The sequence below is a fragment of the Protopterus annectens genome, chromosome 4.part0, assembly GCF_019279795.1.
Source record: "Protopterus annectens isolate FY-2018-M chromosome 4.part0, PAN1.0, whole genome shotgun sequence".
Taxonomy (NCBI): domain Eukaryota; kingdom Metazoa; phylum Chordata; order Ceratodontiformes; family Protopteridae; genus Protopterus; species Protopterus annectens.
In genome coordinates, this window is record NC_056733.1 from 772,339,643 (window position 1) to 772,361,288 (window position 21,646).

At 37.9% G+C, this 21,646-nt stretch overlaps 1 protein-coding gene across 1 annotated transcript; it reads left to right on the top strand.

Moving 5' to 3' along the window:
* The first annotated feature begins 6,322 nt into the window (after positions 1-6,322).
* LOC122800337 (testis-specific serine/threonine-protein kinase 1-like) lies at positions 6,323-7,354 on the top strand. The gene has a single exon (XM_044069787.1). It carries the CDS (start codon positions 6,323-6,325, stop codon positions 7,352-7,354), a length of 1,032 nt encoding a protein of 343 aa, XP_043925722.1.
* Positions 7,355-21,646: the final 14,292 nt, after the last annotated feature.

Genomic DNA, 21,646 nt, shown 5'->3' on the forward strand with positions numbered 1-21,646 from the left:
TGGAAATTTTTTAGTTGCCATAGCACATTTCCCTGAGGTTCTAGGAGCCATAGGCACACATTGAAACAAAAGTCCTACCTGGTGAGCAGGAAGGAGGTTCATAAACAGAAAAAGCTATACCTCCATCAACTGTCAGGTGGTCTGTAATGCACAAGGGGTTATCTATAATTTGTGTGTGGATAACCTTAACAATTTCCATGACTCCCACACATGGTACACGTGTGACTGTACCTAAGGTTTTCTCGGGGTGATTTTCCACATGAACATCAAGTGGGGAATGCAGGATATGCACTGGAACATTGGCTCATGGCTCCTCTGAGAATCATATGCAGTTCCACTGAGCAATGTTACAATAATGCATATGATTAGATTAGAAATATCACATGTATGTTTTTGGCTTGTTGAAATCACATTTATGATGTCTAGAAACATCTGGAGGTGCCCTACAATATGATCTAGCCACCTCTTCCAAAATACTGACAGTCTGTGCCATATTACTGAACATTATTGTCAGGAAACAGTTACAGCAGGGAGACTCAGGACAAGGATCATAATTCCCAGTACCACAGGGCAGGGCCAGTAGATACAGATACAGATGCCGAGACTGATAAAGAACCAGTAGCTGGAAATGATCAAGGCAGACAGAGGTATACACAATATGCCATGGCTCTGGCTAAGAGGCAGCAAATAGCTCACTCCCTCACAACCTGGTGGTCAATATACAGTACTGTAGTTTGTGTACTTAGGTAGTTGCTCAAATCCAGCAATGACTGCCTGGTATGTGTGTATGAGATGCTAATGCTAGGTAGGACTGGCTTCACTGACAGATCTGATCTATCCACTTCCTCTAAGGATAAACATTTAAACTGGGAAGGGCTTCCCCAATCAATTTCATTCCCTTTTAGCCCAAACGTCTGCTCTGTGCTCTCTCTCACTTGTAGTAAGACTTCTGCTGTGGTGCTAAAGGTTGATGCAATGTACGCTAGCCTGTGTACTTTGATAGGCAGATGTTTGAATCCAATAATGACTCACCTGTTTCATTGTATGATCCTAGTACTAGGTAGAACTGGTTTAACCAACAGATGTGTTGTTTTCATTTACACCACGAGAGAGCTCTCCCAACAATTTCAGTCCTTTTTAGCCCACAAATCTGCTTTGCAATACAATGATGAGGTCATCCTTTCAAATGTGGTATGTCTTACACTTGTTTTAAGATTTTTCCTGTGATGATCTCTAGCTTGTGGAATTAGGCAGGCAGCTGTTGGAATCTGGAAATCACTAAAGAGTGTGAGTGTGTGTTACTACTCTGACAGGGATGACTAGATTATACAACACATGGGGCATATACACCTCCACTAATGCAAAACCTTGACATGGGAAGAGGCCTCAGAATACTCTTTTACTCACTTTTAAGACACATATATGCCTTGCAATAAAATGATGATGTAATGCCTTCAAATATGTCCAGTCTTACACTTGTGGTAAGACTTTCCTACGGCATGTGCAGTTAGTGCACTGTTCTCTAAACTGCGGGCTTAGATAGGTAGCTGTTCAAATCCAGCAAGGTCAACATACTATGTGTGAGTGTAGAAACAAGAAACAGTCATATCCAACATTCTCTGAAAGGCTTTCCATCTCTTTTAGGTCAGACATAGGTCTTTCAACTCATTGATGAAGTCATCTCATTCAAATATGTGTTCTGTGACCCTTATGGTTAGACTTCTCCTGTGGCACATGCAGTTAATGCTGACTTATTTAGCACAGACTTAGGCAGATGTTCAAATCTGGTAATCTATGTGTGCAAAACAACATTGACAGGCAGGGGTGGTTTATGCAAACAGATGACGATATGCCTAACTCACAGCTTTGTGAACAGTAACATGGCTAAAGCATTTTGATCCCTCAAAAGAAATTGTAGGAGATACATGACCATTCAAAACATTGCTTAGGTTAGCCATTGAAGTGTGTCTTTACTGACACCTGAACTGTGCAGGTGTCATAATAAAGGACAACTTCTCCTGTGACAGAAGCAGGTAATACACAACCCTTTAGAGTGTGGACCTAGATAGGTAGGGGCTTGAATCTAGTAATGTATGTCTGTCAGACAATGACAGCAGACAGGAGTGGCTTACCTAAATGATGGTGATATGGTACACTCAGAGTTGCGTGAACACTAACAAGGTCAACAGTTTTTGTGGCCTCAGACTACTTTTCAGGGGAGCTATAACCATTCTGATGCACTACTGTTGTAATCCCTTCAAGTGCGTGCTTCATGACACAACACATATGATTATTTTTGTGGCATTAGAGGTTGGTATACAGCTCTATGAACTATAACCTCAGGCAGGTGTTTGAGTCTGGCAAGATGTAACTACTGAGTAAGAAAATGATAACAGGCAGAATTTACTTCCACAAAAAGAATAATATTTATTATTTGAATTAATGAAAACATTAACAATAGTGGAGAGAGAGAAAGATCAACTTTTGTACTTCCTTTAATGGAAGGCATATACATTGTAACACTATACTCAGGTAATCCCTTCAAGTATTCATTACATAACATCTGTGTTGTGAATTCTTGTCTGGCATCAACAGCCAGTGCACAAAGCAGGAGGAACTGACTTGCATTGCATATGTTTAATTCCAGTTGTGTATGCCTTTTAATATTTTGGTTCACAATATAGTGATTAAAGGAAAGAATAGCTTATTCATTAAGTCTTGATGTCATGTTGCAAAGTGGTCACAAAGTGTGATAGGACCTGTTATGATACTTCGTTATGTTTTTGTGATGGTTAGGTAATGTTAATACATTCATAGCCGCACCTCCTTATGAGCATGCCCAGTATGATGATGAAGTATAAGTTATTGTATTCGTAAATGTACTTTCGTATGAGCACTCCCAGTATTATGATGTAGTAGAAGTTATTGTAGTCATTAATGTACTTTTGTATGAGCATGCCCGGTATGATGATGATGTAGTAGAAGTTATTATAGTCATTACTGTACATCCTTAACAGCATCCCCAGTATGATGATGCATTAGTTGGGAGCTGTTTAGCACAAAACACATTAAGTAATCAATGTTAAGCAATAGTTATTGTCCTTTGTTGTTATTTGTGAAAAACTTTATAGAATTTGCCTCTGGAAGCATAGCTCTGCCAACTTCCATGTAGTGAAGGTAGTAACCAATGTTCAGGGGGTACCAACATTGTTACAGGTCAGTATGTAAAATGCAAATACATTTTCAACAGTTCACTTCCTTCTTGATGTTGATGTTGGACCTGTTCATGAGTCTTGGTTATATGTTGTCATGCAGGTTTTAAAATGAGTTAGCAAAGCTTACTTCAGGGCAAATTGTGATTTATGACTTGATGCTATACTGCATGCAGAGGTGTTGTTCATCAGACTGTATTTAAATGTGTATGTGTAGCAGCTGCAGCCAGAAGCACACACATGATATGATGGTTAGACTTACAAAAATGCTTTAGACTCCCAAAATGCTCTGCACTCCAATCACTTTATAATGAAAAGCGAAATGGTTCCCATTTAGCAGATGTCATAACACAATGCTCTAGCAGGTAAACTGTTCTTGGCTTACTTCTCCTGTGGGTTAACTATCCATGTGTGGTCTTCCTATTGCACACACCTAGATCATGTCCATAGGTATTCACTGACATTTCTACACACACAACCCAAATATAAATGAAGTGCCTCCATGTGACTTTTGTCTTGAAGGCCTTGTATCTTACTATATGTTACATAACAATGTCCCTCATCTCCTGACTATATATATCTCATATCTGTTATAGACATAGGTTCATAGGTTCATAGATTAGTACTAGGCTAATTGCCCTTGGCGGCCATTTAAAACCTAGCCAGTTACCCCATGTGAGAATCAAACCCTGCAACTTGTGTCTGAAAGGTAAACACCTTAACCATTATGCCAACCTCCCACATCTGCAAGAATGCATTGCAGCATAGTTTTCTGTTAACATGCTGTTCAAAGTGAGAGTTCTGTTTCTGTAGCATGTCCTACCATATGACACTATATTAATTACTCGGGATGTATTAACAGACTCAGTTCCTACCATTTACAACATGCATGTTGCTGCCACAATTGATTGTATCCACAATGACTACCTGTATGGGAAGGACTGTACAGGTGGGCATTAATAGTCTCAATATGTCCCCATTTTTACTGTAGAAAATTTGCCATTACATCTTCCTTTTTCTATATTTAATATAAATGAATTGAGGAAAAAGTTAAATTTGTTGAACCTGTATGTCAGTTAAAACATCAGTTCATTTCTATGTAAATTACTGCCTTTGTTCAATTTCAAAATATACATAACAAGGTCAGTGAAGTTCCCTAACTGTATAGTACCTGCAATATATCTTCTACTGTATCAGTTTTCATTGTAAACCATTTTATTACTTTTCAGCTGTCTCCATTGTTGATGAACTTCTCTCATTTTGTTACATCATAGCTCCCTCATAATCCTTTATAAAAATGTGGTGACTTTGTGGAAAAGATGGTTGAATTATACTTAATAGTGGTTAATAGCAAGAATTATGGGTGTCACCTTCTTTACACGTTGACAAAATGTGTGATAAATTCTCACTCTTTTCCTTCTGTTAACATTTCATTTTAAAGTAATATAAAAGTGTCCCTGAGTGGCCCTGATTATTTCTGGATTTCTCTCTAATTATGAAAAGGGGGGACTTTGCTCATTTATGGGCTTAAGCTGAATTTAAGGACCTTGTGTTTTTGATGTATAGCCAAACTATCCACTTATGTTGTGTTGGTGAGGTAAATAAAAATGCTGAAACATGCATGTCCACAACTAGTGGGGTTTGGCTTTACTGGCCTGAATGTAGCCATAAAGACTTAATAAGTTAAAAGCATTGGGTATTCAGAAGCTGTGTAGCTGAAACACTTGATGTCCTTAAGGGGTTATTTGCATATATCCCATGGACCTCCATTACAAGGAGGTTTAAGGATTAACACAGTGAAAACACTAGCTTAACTATTTTTTTTTTTCTTGCAGCTTTTACTGAATGGTTTGTCAGTGTGGCTTTTTTACCCTTTGGTTTTGATGTTATTTGGGATATTTTGCAGGTACCTTATGTTTATGGGCATCAGCTAGGTTTTAAGAACCTGTGTTTCTGATGTCTAGCAAAAACTATCTGCTTATACTTTGCTAATGAGGTCAATAAAAAGGCCAAAACATGCATGTCCACAGCTAGTGGGGTTAAACTTTATTGGTCTGAATGTAATCATAAAGACTTAAAAGTAAAAAGTCATGGGCATTCAGAAGCCATTACCTTGGTCAGGTTTTTCTTGCAGTTTTTACTGATTCTGTTTAGAGATATACCAGTTTCATGTTACGATCCTCTTGCCTTGTATTTACATATTCCAAGCTGCTCTTGCTATTATTGTGTTCACACATACTTGCTTACCGAGGTGAAACTTACATACCATCCTGTATTTATACTGTGTGCTCAGGCCCTGCTGCACCTCAAAATGGCTCCTAGCTTGTGTTCTGGCCACAGGCAGGTGCTGATCAATGTGTAGGGTTGTTTAGCATCCTGCATATTCAATGAACATCATTACTGTTCATTCTGCACAGAAGGCCAATTGTGTAGCCTTTGACGAAGTACGTATACTTTAGTTAATGAATTCCGGGCATGTATGCCAAATGATCCTTGAAACCTACAAAGATAGTGCCGTATTCCTCAAAACAGATGCATAGACAAGTAAATAGTGCCATATTCCTCATAACAGATGCATAGACAAGTAAACAAGCACAATTATCTGTTACTCTTCATATCCATTTGTTCAAATTTCTAACAGCGCACATGACACACTGTATAGAAATAACATCAACATTGTTATCTTCTTAATTATCTTCTTAAAATAATCTTGACACTTTTCTAGATGTGAATAAAGATACATCAAGGTACCTGTCCAACACTGATTTTCCATGTCTTCTCACTATTGGCCTGTAACTTAAATTGACAATGCCCTATATAACAGAAAATAATAAAATGTTACACAATGTTGTCACATGAATTTATCTGGAAAATGCAGCAGCCTATACCAGTCCTATCCAATGCATAATGCTAGATGTTTATGACATCTCCTATGATCTCACAAATGGTCATTCTAAGAATGCACTGCATCATTAGAACCCTAGAGAACAGGCCAAGGAAATCTCATCAGATCAGCACAGTGAAAGGGACTGAAGTGACAGAAGGAAACAAATAGCGTAATACTACACGAAACAGTTTTAGGTACAGGAGCTGCTGTTTTTCCTGCAGACATGGATGATGCTACAGTTCTAAAAAAATGTGGTTATATTATGGGTGTTAGTGTAGGAGAAGGAACTTTTGGGAAAGTGAAGTCAGCATACTCTAAGAAACACAAAGCAAATGTAGCAGTGAAGATAATAGACATTAAAAAAGCAAATGATGATGTTACAGAGAAGTTCCTACAAAGAGAAATGGAGATTTTAACACTAGTGAAACACAAAAATATTGTGAGGATTCAAGAGATATTCAAGCTTTCAAATGAAAAGATTTACATTATCATGGAGCTTGCAGTTCATGGGGATTTACTGGCATATATTCAATCCCGAGGGTCATTACCAGAAGATATGGCCCAAAAGATGTTCCATCAGTTAACAATGGCCATACAGTACTGTCATGGTATTAATATTGTACACAGAGACCTGAAGTGTGAAAATCTTCTTTTAGATGTTAATTATGATATCAAGCTCACAGACTTTGGGTTTTCAAGACACTGTGTTTGTAATAAAGAAGGACACTCCTTACTATCTAAAACATTCTGTGGTTCTGCTGCATACACAGCACCAGAAGTGCTGCTGCATATACCTTATGAACCAAAGGTCTCGGACATCTGGAGCATGGGTGTTATTCTGTTTGTTATGGTCTTTAACTCTATGCCATATGATGACTCGAATGTCAAAAAGATGGTACGTATTCAGAAGGCACACAAAGTGGTCTTTCCAAGGTATGAACGTGTCACCTCAGAGTGTAAAGCCTTAATTACCAGCATACTTCATCCAGATGTGATGAAACGGCTGACTATTGAGGAGATTCTGGTTCACCCCTGGATGCAGTGTACAAAACATGAAAGAGTAGATAATGGACAGAAAGATGGCGAATGTTCTCAAACAGTTCACCATCAAAAGGAACAACCAAGAACCAATTTAAAATCAGACATTAGCAATGGATCTAAATCACAAGCCAAAGCTGAAAATGATAACACTGAAGCAAAAGCAGAAAATAATCACCCTTTACCTGATACAAAAGAAAGCAAAGGAGGTACATAAAAGCCACATATCACGTCAGACTTCCACATCTGGACTGATGCTGAAAACCTGGTTCAAAGAACAATCACGAAAATCGGTCACACAATGCGGACACATGGAACCAATGAATAAACTGTTGGCAATACCCCAGAAACTTACACAGTAGCCTCTGTAAAGCATAATTAAAGAAAAGGATATTTATCTCTTGTGGAATGCATTTGCAGTCACATATAATATACATATAACTAATAAAAATATTTCCTTCCAAAAATATTGTAAGCAGTTTTTATTTTTAACTGATCTAATTATGAACATAATTTGTGCAAGATTAAATAGTTCTACTCTACTTAAAAAAAGAAAGAAAGAAAGAAAGAAAGAAAGAAAGAAAGAAAGAAAGAAAGAAAATGGACAGTTCTGAAGCATGCTACTGAATGGTTTTAGGTCTGGAGTTAATTATTTGTACTTCCATTGCCATTATTATTATGATGAAAAAGACACATGCTACGTAGTCTGACAAAGTGAGTATTTCATATCACTGAGTAGCTATCATAAAAGGAATTTACCAGATAAATGTTACTAAAATTCAGAAATCCTGTAAGTTCATACCCAGATATTGAAACATTAATATTTATTTTCAGATTCAAAATTCACAAATCTAATTTAAATACTGCAATTAAAATGTTCTGAAGATATGAACGCATGGAACCGTGTTATCCAGTTTCTAGTTTCATTTTTTTTAACATGTCAAATGCTTAATTTTTCCATTTATTCTGATTCTGATTGTTTTTTTTGTTTTTGTCTGTCATCTATTTTATTTAACTGGAGTAAGATGTACTAGCAAGAAAAATATCTATTGAAAGGTGAACCACAAGCCTTTTCTCATAGTCCTGTTTAAACATTCATTATCTTCCAATATGAAATTTAGAAATAAGGTAGGATAATGCCTGAGGGACTGATGCTTTGCACTGATCATGTTTTTATTTTACAAATAACAGACTGGTGGGCTTACACTGGTGTTATTCAACTACTTCCAAAGTTTGGTTCCAAGGTCCTCGATAGCCAAGCTAAGCAAATTAATTTCAGTGTACCATTCTTATTATTCTTTTGGCTTTTCCCGGTTACTCCATACCGGATCACCTGTCCACTCATGATTGGCAGTAGAGTTTTACGGTGTTGAGTTGCCAGCCTGGCACCCAACCTTTCACAGAAGGCACACACATGCACACACTCATGCCTAGGGCCAATTTAGAGTGTCCAATCCACTTACAGCATGTCTTTGGGATGTGGGAGGAAACTGAAGCACCCGAAAGAAACCCACACAACCACAAGAAGGACATGCAGACTCCACACAGAAGGCACCCCAGCCGAGCAGCAGCAATCCATGATGATCAAGAGAAAATTATCTTTATTTATAAAGGCAGACAATGTTGTAACTCCGACTAGAAAGACTAAGTCAAGCATTCACCATCCGAGCAGGAAGAATAGGTAATCTGGTATGAAATTATAACTCCTCCCCCACCTAAAGTTAAATACTGTATGCTGTATGCTATCTGGCAGTTTAGTGCAAAATATTATGGCTAGAAGCTTCTAATGAACTCCATTCTGTAGATCTGGGTTTCATTCATGCTTTACTGGAAAAGCTCACCTAGACTCTCCCACAACCTGGTGTCAGGGAAAGGTTAGTTTGCTTTTGCTTTCTTGTATTTTGTATTACTTTATTGGCTACTTCTGTTTTATATTCTGTGATTTGTTTTCTTTACACTGTTTTTACTTGTATTTTGCTTTTAATTGCATATTAAAACTAGGAAAGAGACCACAGCTGTGTCTTTTTTGAGTCACACAGAATTTGTTTTCCAACCTCCCACCCTGGTGCTGTTGTGTTCTTAAACATAACTGTATTTTTAGTTGCCTGCCCCTTACATTAACTGACCACATATCTCCTTCCATCTCTCCTTTCATTGGTTGTTGTGAGTAATCACAAAATTATCATTTAGGGAAATCACTCCCCTTCAACTATTTAAATTTATTGGCCATCCCACTGTATTCCATACAACCAGAATACAAAATGCCTACCCCTTTTTAATATATCTTGATCTTTTAAAATTAGTGGCTCTCCACTTAGACAGTTAAAACTTAAGTTATACCCTGTTTCATATCTAACTGCTTAGTGCACACTGCAATGCTTAGGATATTAACCTATTTGTTTTCATCTTACCTTTAAAATCTTCAGCATCTATTGATGGACCAGCCATTATTGGAAAGCCCACATTCTGCCTCTCAGTAGTCATCTTAGGATTAGTGCTTCTGTTTTCTCCTGGTGAGAGAAGGAGCACAGGGACATTATTTCCTGGAGACTGCTGATCACCGGAAAGTCTATTAACTACTTCACAGGTGATGGTTTGGAATTTGTGCTTATAGTCTGCTCCTGGTGAGAGAAAAAGCAGAGTGCATTGATTCCTGACTATGTCTGTGCTTGACATTCCTGATTGGTCTGGTTGCTATTTAAGGCATCTGTGATGACCCCTCTTTAACCCAGGGCAGTAACTAAGGAGCCTTAATCCTCACCACTGTCTCCAGTAAGGGAGTGTCACTAAAAGCAGTGATAGAAATGAACAATTTCCCCTAAGAGTACACCAGGAACAGGCTCCAAACGTGGGACTGGACTATATGCTTCACTCCAGGTCCCCAAATGAGTCTCCAAATCAACCACTGCAGAACACTGTGTTCAAGTTCTAGGTATCTGACTCATTCACTCTTAAATATCTAATATTCACACATACACACAGTCTTGGGAAACACTGGCACAGATTTGCCTGGTATGTCCTCTTTCCCAAATTACAAGGTAATGGCTGCCACCAGTCAAATACCACAATACCATTCAAAAGGGGTGTTCAATTATACTAGGTAAAATAAATATTGATACAAATGGTAGCATGTAACTCAAGCAGTAAGGCTTTTCGGAGTGGCCCTGGTGTTATCATGATAAGCATAAACACTCTCAAGTTATTAAAAGTACTTTCTAAATAACTAGCTACAATAAGAAGTAATACAATATTTAATAATAAATAAAAGGATTTAAAACATGTAAACACTGAATAACTGATTTCAATAAACAACAGATTTTCACATACAGGAATTATGAAAATAACACTGTAGGATAGATTTCACAGTGGTTTTAGAAAAACTCTTAACTATCTAACTGAAGTTCCTTAACTATCTGAAGTTTAACTGTCCCTATCTAATCTAATTAATTCATCAGGGCAAGATGATACTTTTACTTCTGCAAGGCAAGATGATAAATTTTGTTCATTCTTCAAGCTGTCATTTGTCCTCAGCGACTGGAACAATGACTCCTACTACTACTAATGAACAGCTCTGGAAAACAACTGAATGATAACTACTGGTCTGGAAAAAACAACAACAACTCAGCTGAACTACTCTGGAAACAACTGAATTGTAACTGACTCAGAACATGCTTTTATAGCAGATTTTTCTAAGTGTCAGGAAGCTGATATGAGAATTCTACTCTCTCATATCAGACTTTAAAACGTAAACAAACAGCCGCTGTGGAGATTCTATTCCTTTCAGCTCTAGCACACAATGACATTACATCTAGGTCAGCTGACTGGCATAACATACATTCAGAATTCTCTTAAAAACTGCACCTTGTTTGATTGAAACATCTTACATGAATCAAAGTAATAATCAAAAGACATAAACTTATTTACAAAATTATAGCTAGTCATGCTGGCATATGTACATAAGGTAATTTACAATTATTTACAAAACTTCAGCCAGTCATGCTAGCACAGATAACAATGTCTAATATCTTCACAGCATCTACTAGGAAAAGGATACAACAAGCCTACAGACTCTTGCATCATCTGGGACAAAACTGTGGATCACCAAACAGGCTGTGGCCTGCTTCTCATCTTGGGATTGGTGCTAATGTTTTGCTTCTGGTGAGAGAAGAAACAAAGGAGTATTGTAGCTCAGCAGAGTGAAAGTGTGGTGAGACCAGGATTAGTAGTAGCCATTCACATGACTCCTCTCTTTTCATCATTCTTGACAAGCTAATTCTTTGTTTTCAGTAAGTACTGCTTGACTTGTTTTGAACTTCAGAATATCTGCCTAAATACTTCATCCTTAAAATTTCAGGGTTTACTTACTAGTTTCCCCTCAAGTGTTTGACAATGCCCAGTATAGAGACAGGCACACTGAGTGGTATTTTCCTGTAAAATCACAATTGAAATTTTACTAATACTTAGGTGCACACAGGAGAACTAGTTTGCAGTGACAAACACTGTCCCCAGAGTTGCAAACCAGATACTCCTGACCTTGCTTTATATTCCTCACTGTAACTGTCTAATCAATAAAAAGGGTCTGCTGCCATGGATATGAACTTTCCCACTATCACTGTTACCATCTTGGTGGATATGGGCATCCTGTGGCAATGTAGAATTTGCCTCATGTTTACTGACAGCCAGTTAATTCTCAAACAAACTGATATGGTATGTGAGAGATGTATTTACACAATGTCACTGGAGGCAAATCTCTCACATAAAAGCACTCCTAATGTCAATAAGGTTGTCAGCAGTACACACGCTGTACCCATCACACACAATTCAAAGCAGACATACAGACACACATATGCTGAGGCATTTAAATGTAACCTTCCTAAACCTCAAAGACCTCCTAGATAAAGTGCATATAACAAATACCCTCAGCAGCCTCAAATGCACACTTTCAAAACAAAACCCACATCAATACATACAGACACATCTCATGAAGCTTCTACTTATAAGCCCATAAAAGAAGCCACCACACAATCCAGCATTCTAGTCATTGGAGACTCCATTGTGAGTCACATTGATGTCCCTCTCACCAGGATGAGTTAGGATAAAGTCACAGTCAGCTGCTTATCAGGGACTAGGGTTCATCCCATTACACTCAGGTCATTGCACCACAACTACCAGTATGACTAATTAATAGTCCATGTGGGTGTAAATGACCTGAGACACACCTGCCTAGACTATATGAAAAGAGACATCATGGAGCTCTCGAGATATGTGTCCCAGGCTGGTATGAGCCTAGCATTGAACAGCATTTTACATTCTCCAAGGATGATGCTACAATACGAACAAAAGATGACTGATATTAATAATTGGCTTAGTATCTGTTGTTATTCTAAGGGGGTGCAATATTTGTCAGCATGGAAGGAGATGGTCAACAGACCACACTGCTTTGCCAGGGATAGTCTGCACCTCTCCCCTCTAGGCTTTCAAATATTAGCTAAAACATTGTCTTCCTCATAGTGCCTTTTTTTAGGCAATGGCAAACTGAAAATAAATCTGACATAGCAAATCAAAACCAAGAAAATCTAAAGGTATCACTATTCAATGCTAGAAGTCTAAACAAAAAACTCCACTCCCTAGAAGCTCTCTTCACCCTAGAGAATGCTGATGTCTGTGTGGTCACTGAGACATGGTTTAAAGCTATGAAGAACATACTGACAGTGCAAGATTATAATGTCTTCCACACATTTAGACCAGCTACTTCACAGACAGGGACTAAAGGTGGAGGTGTCTCGATCTACATCAAAAATAAATATACCTCAAGGCTGGTTGAACAGGACAATGCACTTGAGCTACTCCATGTTAAAACCACCATAGGCAAAATCCAATACCACTTCCTTGCAAGCTATAGGCCCCCTTTATGACCCAGGAAACCCATACCGTGTATTTAAACTTATTAGAAACACTAACCATCTATCCCAATACCATATTCATGGGCGACTTTAATTACCCCACTATTAACTGGGAATCATATACAGCACCAAACATACAGGCACAGAGATTCCTGGATTTTGTAAACACAATCTCCCTGGACCAGATTGTCAATACACCAACCAGGAGTGCAACCATACTGGATCTGGTCCTCACTAATATGTGAGAGTGCTGCACACCCCCTAGTGTAATGTCTTTCCTCATAAGGATGGATTACAAAATGGTCTCCTTTGAAGTAAAAATAAAACCAGGACCCCCAGCTAAACCTGTAATATTCAAGAGGCTAACTTTCTACTATTAAGTGATAACCTGGCAAAATGTGAAGCCTACATAAACCCTGAGAACATTGAGGCCAGTCAGTGGTGGCGTCCCTCAGGGACTGGTCCTTGGACCTTGGACCACTCCTTTTTGGCATTTACTTCTCTGACGTCAAGGCCAATGTCAATGGAAACATGAACTATCAAGCCCTCTGGAATTGCTATTTAACTGAAGTTTCTGAACAGGCTTTGTACCTCATGAATGGGGGACAGCAACAGCCATTCCTCTATACAAAGGTGGGCAATCTACAGACGCTGGAAACTACAGACTCAAAAGTCTCACTAGTCTCAGATGCAAAGTCATGGAAATAATTATCATGGAAATTATCATAATGACATAGGAAATCTCCAGACATTGGACCCAACCCAATGTGGTTTTGTCAAGGGCAGATCATGCCTACTCAACATGGTGAATTTCTTTGAGAAGGCCACCAAAGCAATGGATGGGGTCAAAATGGTTCACACTGCCTAGCTTGACCTGGACAAGGCATGTGACACAATACCTCACTTGGACATCACTAACAGACTCGAGAGGTTAGGTACAAACCCTTATGTCACCTGGTGGATAGCCAGCTGGCTCACAGACAGGATCCAGGAAGTTAGAATTGGGGAGTCCACCTCTGCAAAGAGGCCAGTCACAAGATGAGTCCCTCAGAGATCAGTCATGGGACAGCTCCTTTTGGTCATTTACTTCTCTGAAGTCAAAGCCAATGTCAATACCATCTGACTGACTAAATTTGCTGATAATTGCAAATTAAGAGCTGTCATTGAATCCCCTACTGATACAAATGTTCTCCAGGAAGGGCTAACACAAACAAATAAGTGGTGTCTGAGCCATGGATTAAAACTAAATGCCAAGAAATGCATAATAGTATCCTTCGGGAAGTTATCCACCCCTGGTAACTATCATATTGACAACACACCCCTAAGAGTTGACCCTGTAGTCAGGGACTAGGGGACACACATAGACAGTCATCTAGCCTTTGACCATCATGTGTCTACAGTAGTGAGGAAATAATTCTATGTTGTGCAACTTATAAATAAAGGCATGTCATCTATGTCCAAGGAAGTCATTGATCCACTGTATTCAGCATTCATCAGACCTATCATTGAATGCAGAGCCCCTTTTGCTATGTCCCTAACCAGGCATATCCAACAATTGTAACGTTCACAGAAGTTCCTCACTAAAAGAATGCAGGATGTAAGTAACATGTTCTGTGCAGACCATCCCAAGGTCCTATCCCTGTATTCTGCCTCCTACAGGCTGTTGAGTGGAGATCTATGCCTGGCATACAAGGTACTGGCAGACCCCACTATGATGAACCTCCTGCATATCTGTAAAACAAACAGCACCAGAATTACCTGTTCTAAAGAATTAAACCTTGCTTGTGATGTAAACAGGATCTGCTGGAGAGATAGGTATATATCCCATAGACTACCCCTTCTCTAGAACAGGGTTCCCATCCATGTAAAACAGAGTTTCTCCCTAACTCAATTCAAGCGTAACTTGGACAATTGGATGGGGAACAGGAAATTCATCCCTGGTTTGGTACCTATGTCTCTAATGGACACAGGTAACCTATAAATGTTTCATCTCCCAAACCCCTGCTTACACTTATTAAGGATACCAGAACTTGTTAGAGATATGTGATATATGGCTAGGTTTAAAAAGGCCCCTGTGCTTGTTAGCCTAGTAAACACCTATGAACCAAAAATCAAAGAATTAAATAAACTATAGCCATGGTCAACCTTTCATCTCCAAAATGCAGAACACTGCATTATGTTGCACAATGTGGAACAGATGGGTAAAATGTGACACATTTATTAACTTCTAGGAAGGAATCTCATGCCATAATAAAACTGTGTATTGTATATATACCCCCACAGTCTCACTTTGCTTGCCAGAATAGTAACTTGGTTACAGTATAAAATGTTCCTTTTACACTTTTTTATAAAACAAAAAATAAATAAATAAATAAAAATAATACATTTGTTTAAATAAATTGTGGTTTGCCACAAACCCAGCTTTTCAAATGTTAGACACACTTGAGTAAGTTGAAAAAGTTCAGCTCCCCAAAAGACAAAATAAGAAAATTGTTCACATATTCTTTCTTAGCATCTCTACAGTTACAAATTCTCAGTGACAAACAACTTTAGCCTTTCTCCTACACCCTCAGATTTTTTCTTGAGATCAAGTGAATGAATACATTCATAAATAATGACTCAGAAATTTATCTCAGCTCACTGATGTCAGAACTATACAGTTCAACATCCTTCTGCTCTCTGAACTTCATAGTTTAAGAACAAGAAACAAGGAAAAAATCAGGAACAGCTGTTAAATGTTTCCCTTATCAAGCACTTTCTTAAGGATACAAATACTGGAACTCACACACCTGACAGTTAATGACTGTAATCCACAACACTTTTCCAGAAACCTCAAATGGGAACAGGTCAACATACCTCTTACATTCATTGCTTAGGAATTCTGGACAAAACCAAACATAATGGGGGACAAAAAAATGTTAAATATTATTTATTATGTATTTGTCAACCCAGTAAATCCAACGGGAAAATTGTCACTTATCAGGACTGACTTGGGAGCACTGTCTGGTTAAGTGACTTCCTCAAAGTCACAAAGAAGGCAAAGGGAGGTGGAATGATTCAAAGCCTGTACCTTTCGCTACAGGAAGCAGTTCATTAACAGAAGTGCCAGACAACTCAAAATCACTTATAATGTGAACAGAGCAATACGTGCTGCATCAAAGTGCATTCTTTGAGCAATATAAACTATGAAACTTTGATGAATGTCATTACTGATTGACAGAAATCCTCGATGATTTAGAAGAAAAAAGAAGCTTTATTTTATTTATCCATTGTTGACCAGGATAGTCTCACTAGGCTAGTGGCTTCTTTTTAGGGGAGACCTGAGGTGGTGTTTATACTACTAGGGGAAATTTGACCAGGGCATCAAGGAACTTCGCTATATTCTTTCATAGGGGGATGCACTTGTGTGTGGTACATCTTACTTACTGTTTCTCTTCCAGGCACGTAGGCAGCCCAGAGAAAACAGAAGAAAGTATGGCAAGTGTGAGTGAAAAGAATGAAGTTGCAGGGAAGGAGAAAACAAGTATGGAGATAGCTGAGCCTTTATGTGAAAGGCAGCTAAGCAAAACGGAAGAAGCAGGGAAGTCATTTATACTGGAGGTGAAGGAGAGGAATGATGTTGGTGGAGCTGTTGCAGATTCTGAAGATATATTCCAGGAGTAGCTGTTCAGGGTAGAAGAAGATAGCCAGCAGGGATGTAGTTTTACAACCCTTCAATCTGGAGGGTTGTAGAAGTCTTACTTAAAAGAAATGATTATCAAGAGTGAACCCGGGAGTGAAATGGCAGCATCATGTGGTCAGATTATGGAGAAAATTCAAGAAGAAGTTGCTGAAGATATGACAAGAATAAAATCATGCACACAGACATTGAAAGAGTGAGAAAGAAGACGCAAAGAGGTGAAGGAGTGGAAGAAGAATATGTAGTAAGAATAAGCAGTAGAAAAGAAACTGGACTGGACAGGTATGAGGTATGGGGCACTATAATTGTGCCACTGGGTGTTTCACCCAAGGAGGTAATAGCTTTTATTCTTATTAACAAAGAAACATACTGTGATGTATTTTTTGAATCAAGGCAGTATACAAAATTTTTTAGAAAAATATGAGAAAAAAAAGAACTGTAATCCATGGACTAAATATGTAGTACATGCATTTAATAGAGAGATAAAAAAGAGTCATGATACAATTTAGAATGGAAATTGAAAAAGATGAACTGAAGGAACATTTAAAACAATATGCAAATATGTGATGGACACAACAAAATATATGATGAAAGAGGTTTATGGACTGGAGGTTGGGAATGTGGGATTATTTTAAAATGGAATGTGATAATGTTGTGCATATTCCTAGTGTGATTAATATGAATGGTAACAGAGGATTTGTTAAGTACAGAGGGCAACCTAAAACATGCTTTTTTGTGGAAAACATGATCACTTGATCAGTGACTGTGATAAATGAAAATGTTTTATTTGTGGAAAAGCAGGCAACACAGCAAAAATGTGATATAAATGTAAAAAATATGGAAAAAACTGGACATACATGGGTAAGTTATGAAAAAAATGTAGAAACTGTAGAAAAAGAATGTATACAGGATTCAGTTTATGATAAAAATTAGGATTATGAAACCTGATAAAGGGGATGGTTTTAATGGAAGAATGGTTGTGCACGAGTAAAATGCTGGTTATTCCACTTAGTAATGGAAATATTAGGAAGTATACAAAAATGAAATTAATTTGGCATACCAAAGTTTAGACATGAATCTTGAGGATAATTTACTTCAAGGGGCAATTGACAAACAATTGTCTGATTTCTTGAGGGTAACTAAACCAGTTATACCAGGTATTTTTGGTATCCCCAAGGTATACAAAAATGTTTTAAATCCCCCATTGAGACCCATCATTTCTTCCTGTGGGTCCAAAACACAACCTATGGCTATGTATGTTGACTTTAAATTAAAACCTTTCTATAGGTTATGTGAACATATCCTTATCGATTCATGGGACTTTTTGTCAAAAATTGGAGCCATTAAATTTGATTCTGACTACACATTTATTACCATAGATATTAAATATTTATTCAGTGTTATTCCCCATGAAATTGGCCTAACCTGGTTTGAGGAAGCTTTGGTAGAACTAGGGTTTTTATCTCCACAGGACTTTAGAATGGTCCTAGAAAGTATGGAGTTGGTTCTTAAAAACAATTTTTTGTTTTTTTAGGGTCAATATTATAAACAGATTGATGAGGTGGCTATGGGCACTCCTTGTGCCCCCGTTTTCACCAATATAGAATTGCTTTATTGGGAACAACATTTTGTTTTTTCTTCTCCCTACTATGAAAATGTAAGAGCCTATTTCCGATACCTGAATGGCATATTTATTGTATGGAAATGCCCCATGAATGGAATATACCATTTTATTGATTATATCAATAATACCACCAATTTTTTTGGTATTTAACCATAACATTGGACACACTGAGATGCATTTTTGGATGTTTACATTAAAAAAGATATTGTTAACAGGAGTTTTATTTCTACTTTGTATAGACAAGAACATTTTTCTAACTCCTACTTGCATTTTAAAAGTGAACATCCTTCCTTTAAAAAGAGAAATATTATCAAAGGGTAGATGGTAAGGGCAGCCCACATGACCTCTTTGAAGGGAGATCTAGTTAAAGAATTATTTTATATAGGGGAACTTTTTATGGCTACAGGTTATCCCAGGGATTTAGTTATGTCCACTACGAATGATATTCGACATGGTTGGGGTACAAGATATTTACCCCTTTTGGTTAATAGGGAAGGTGTGGGCAACAGACAGTTGACTGATAATGTATCAAGTCAGTCCCTGGTAGTGGGAACCCAGGGTGACAACAATCCTCAGTTAGGCCAACACCGTGAATCCTATTTTGTAACCAATTACAACAGGGGCACCCAGGAAGTAAAGAAGATTGTTCAGAGATACTGGGATATATGCCCAACAATTTGGAGGTTTTCTCAGGAAAATTAAAATTTGGACTGAGAAGGGATCCCAACTTGAAAAATTATTTTGAAAGGATTTACAGTAGGAACGGGAGTGGTACTAGGGTTGGCACGTTTAAGTGTGGTATGTGTCTTCAGTGCCCCTATATAGCCAATACTGATTAATTAAACCACTGGAGTACTATTGGAACTTTAAAAGCTAGAGAATATTATACATGTTATACAGGGGGGTGGTATACTTGGCTTTCTGTACAGCCTGTTTTGCATACTATGTAGGAAAAACAGAAAGAAAACTTAAACAAAGAATTTATGAACATAATTACAATATTAGCAAAGGGAAAGCGACTAATGCTCTATACAAGCATTCCCTAGTATATTCTGAATTCTGTTTTAAGTTTTGGGTTTTGGAACAGGTTAAAAATTTTGATAGAGGTGGTGACTGGGAAAATAACTTAGAGTATAGTGAGCTTATGTATCAGCTGAGACTGGAGGCATGCCCCCCCCCCAGGTTTAAATGAACATTACTCCATAGTACAGTGGCAGCCAGTAACATTTGTCTCAACTTATTGAACTGCTGACTCCCTCCTGTCAATCAGCGCCGAAGGGCGGATCCATGCACTCACTTCCTGGCAATCAGGAAACTTTGCAAACAGCTGTCAGTGCTGCACAGGCTGCTAAGAACTGCCTTGAGAGTTCTGCAAGGCAAAATGGGGCAGGCAATGGTGATTTAGAGTTTGAAGAAACACCTAGAATTCTAGCTGGAGTGGATGAACAGAGTGGCGTCAACTTTCAACCTGGGACTTTTAAACAAACTAACTTACAAGGTGACTGTTGTAATGTTAACTTAACTATGAATTCTAGTGACTTTAATGTGTGGCTTGAAAGACGCTTTGACTTTACAGCTGTTAACACGGAAGATTTGACTGTGTGTAGTAATGCAACAAATGGTGACAATGTTAATTTTTTGCAAATGCTTATGCTTAAACACCGTTTCTTAAATCTTGATAATATTTATCTTAATGAATGTTTAAAACTGGGAATTGTGCCTAAGGGTCTTAGGCTTTGGAAATTTCCCAACAATGTTGTTGATGGTTTGGTTTTTCACCAAAATTTGTTGCATATTTTTGATAGAGCTGGTTTTGAGGTAATGCAAGCCATCATTAAGAACAGTAAGTCTATTTTAAGAGATGTTTTTTAAGCAGATAGAAATTGTCAACAGGAAAATTACTGAAGATTTATTATTTAAAGTTGATAAATACCGGAAGCAATATATGGATATTAGGGTTACTGTTGACCAAAAATGTAATGCAATTTTTGAGAAAAAAGAGGAAAATTGACAGGGATTTAATTGAGTACAAGGAAAAAAGGAGTTACCCTAAACCTTTGGGGGGATTGCTGACCCATTTTCAAATAGATTGACGTTTAATAATAAAGGGGACACTAGCCCTAGAGATGACTGGGATGAACAATAAACTGAATTGTCTCAAGGTGAACCTAGTTTAAATTACCAGGACCCTGGGGAATACCCACCCCTCAGGAGCTCCAAGAGGCTCCAGAACAAATGTTCCAACAGTTATTACTGGAGGGGCAGGGGCAACAATAGGGGCAGCAACAACAGGAGCAACAATATGGGTTGGACCAGGGGGAAAGGCAACAGGAAATATTAAATTAAACACTAGCCTTAAACCTTCAATCTTTGACTCAGGAGGGGCCTATATGTACCTATAGGGGATACAACATATTTAATTACAGTAGCCTGGATATTAATGAAACTTGTTTCTCGCTATTTTCTAAGGGATTCAATTTTGTCCCCAAGAGGAAGTCGGACATTAGTAGAATAATTATTGATCTTAAAATGTTTCTGCGGAAGAAAAACTTCAAAATAATGATAGGTGAGGTAGAACATAGGTTGGTCCATGAAGGTCTTAAGAGAAAAAGTACTTTTAACACCCCCTCCACCTCAGTTGAAAAGTTTTGAGTTGATGGTGGAGAAATAACTTAGGAGAGCTATACTGAACAACAGATTTTCACCTAATCTTACTACTGAGGAGAATAACCTATTGAATAACATTAGGCACAATAAATATGTAAGGGTTATGAAACCAGATAAGGGAGGGGGCACAGTTTTCATGGATATTACCATTTATGATGCAAAAATGTTAGACATTCTTGGGGAACCAGAAAAGTATACTAGGGCATCCAAAAATTAAATCAATATTGCCCATCAGCGATCCATTTAGCCTTGAATGACTTAATGCTTGAAGGTTTGATTGATATAGATACTCTTGAATTTTTAACCAATGACAAACGCCAGGTTCCCTCTATATTTGAGATACCCAAAGTACATAAGGACACAAATAACCCCCTACTTAGGCCCATAGTGGCGGCTGAAGGATCCATTACTGCCCTTTAGCAAAATACCTTGATGTAAAGTTAAAACATACCCCCCAATGAGACGAGTTTGTTTTAAGGGACTTGTGCTAAGGTGTATTAAGTCTGAATTTCTACATCCACAATTGTTGTTTGTCACCATATATGTAGTTGATCTAGTTGAATATATTCCACAGAATATTGGTTTGGCTTGGTTTGAGGAGGTAATTAATGATTGTGGTGGTTTATCTTTCAACAA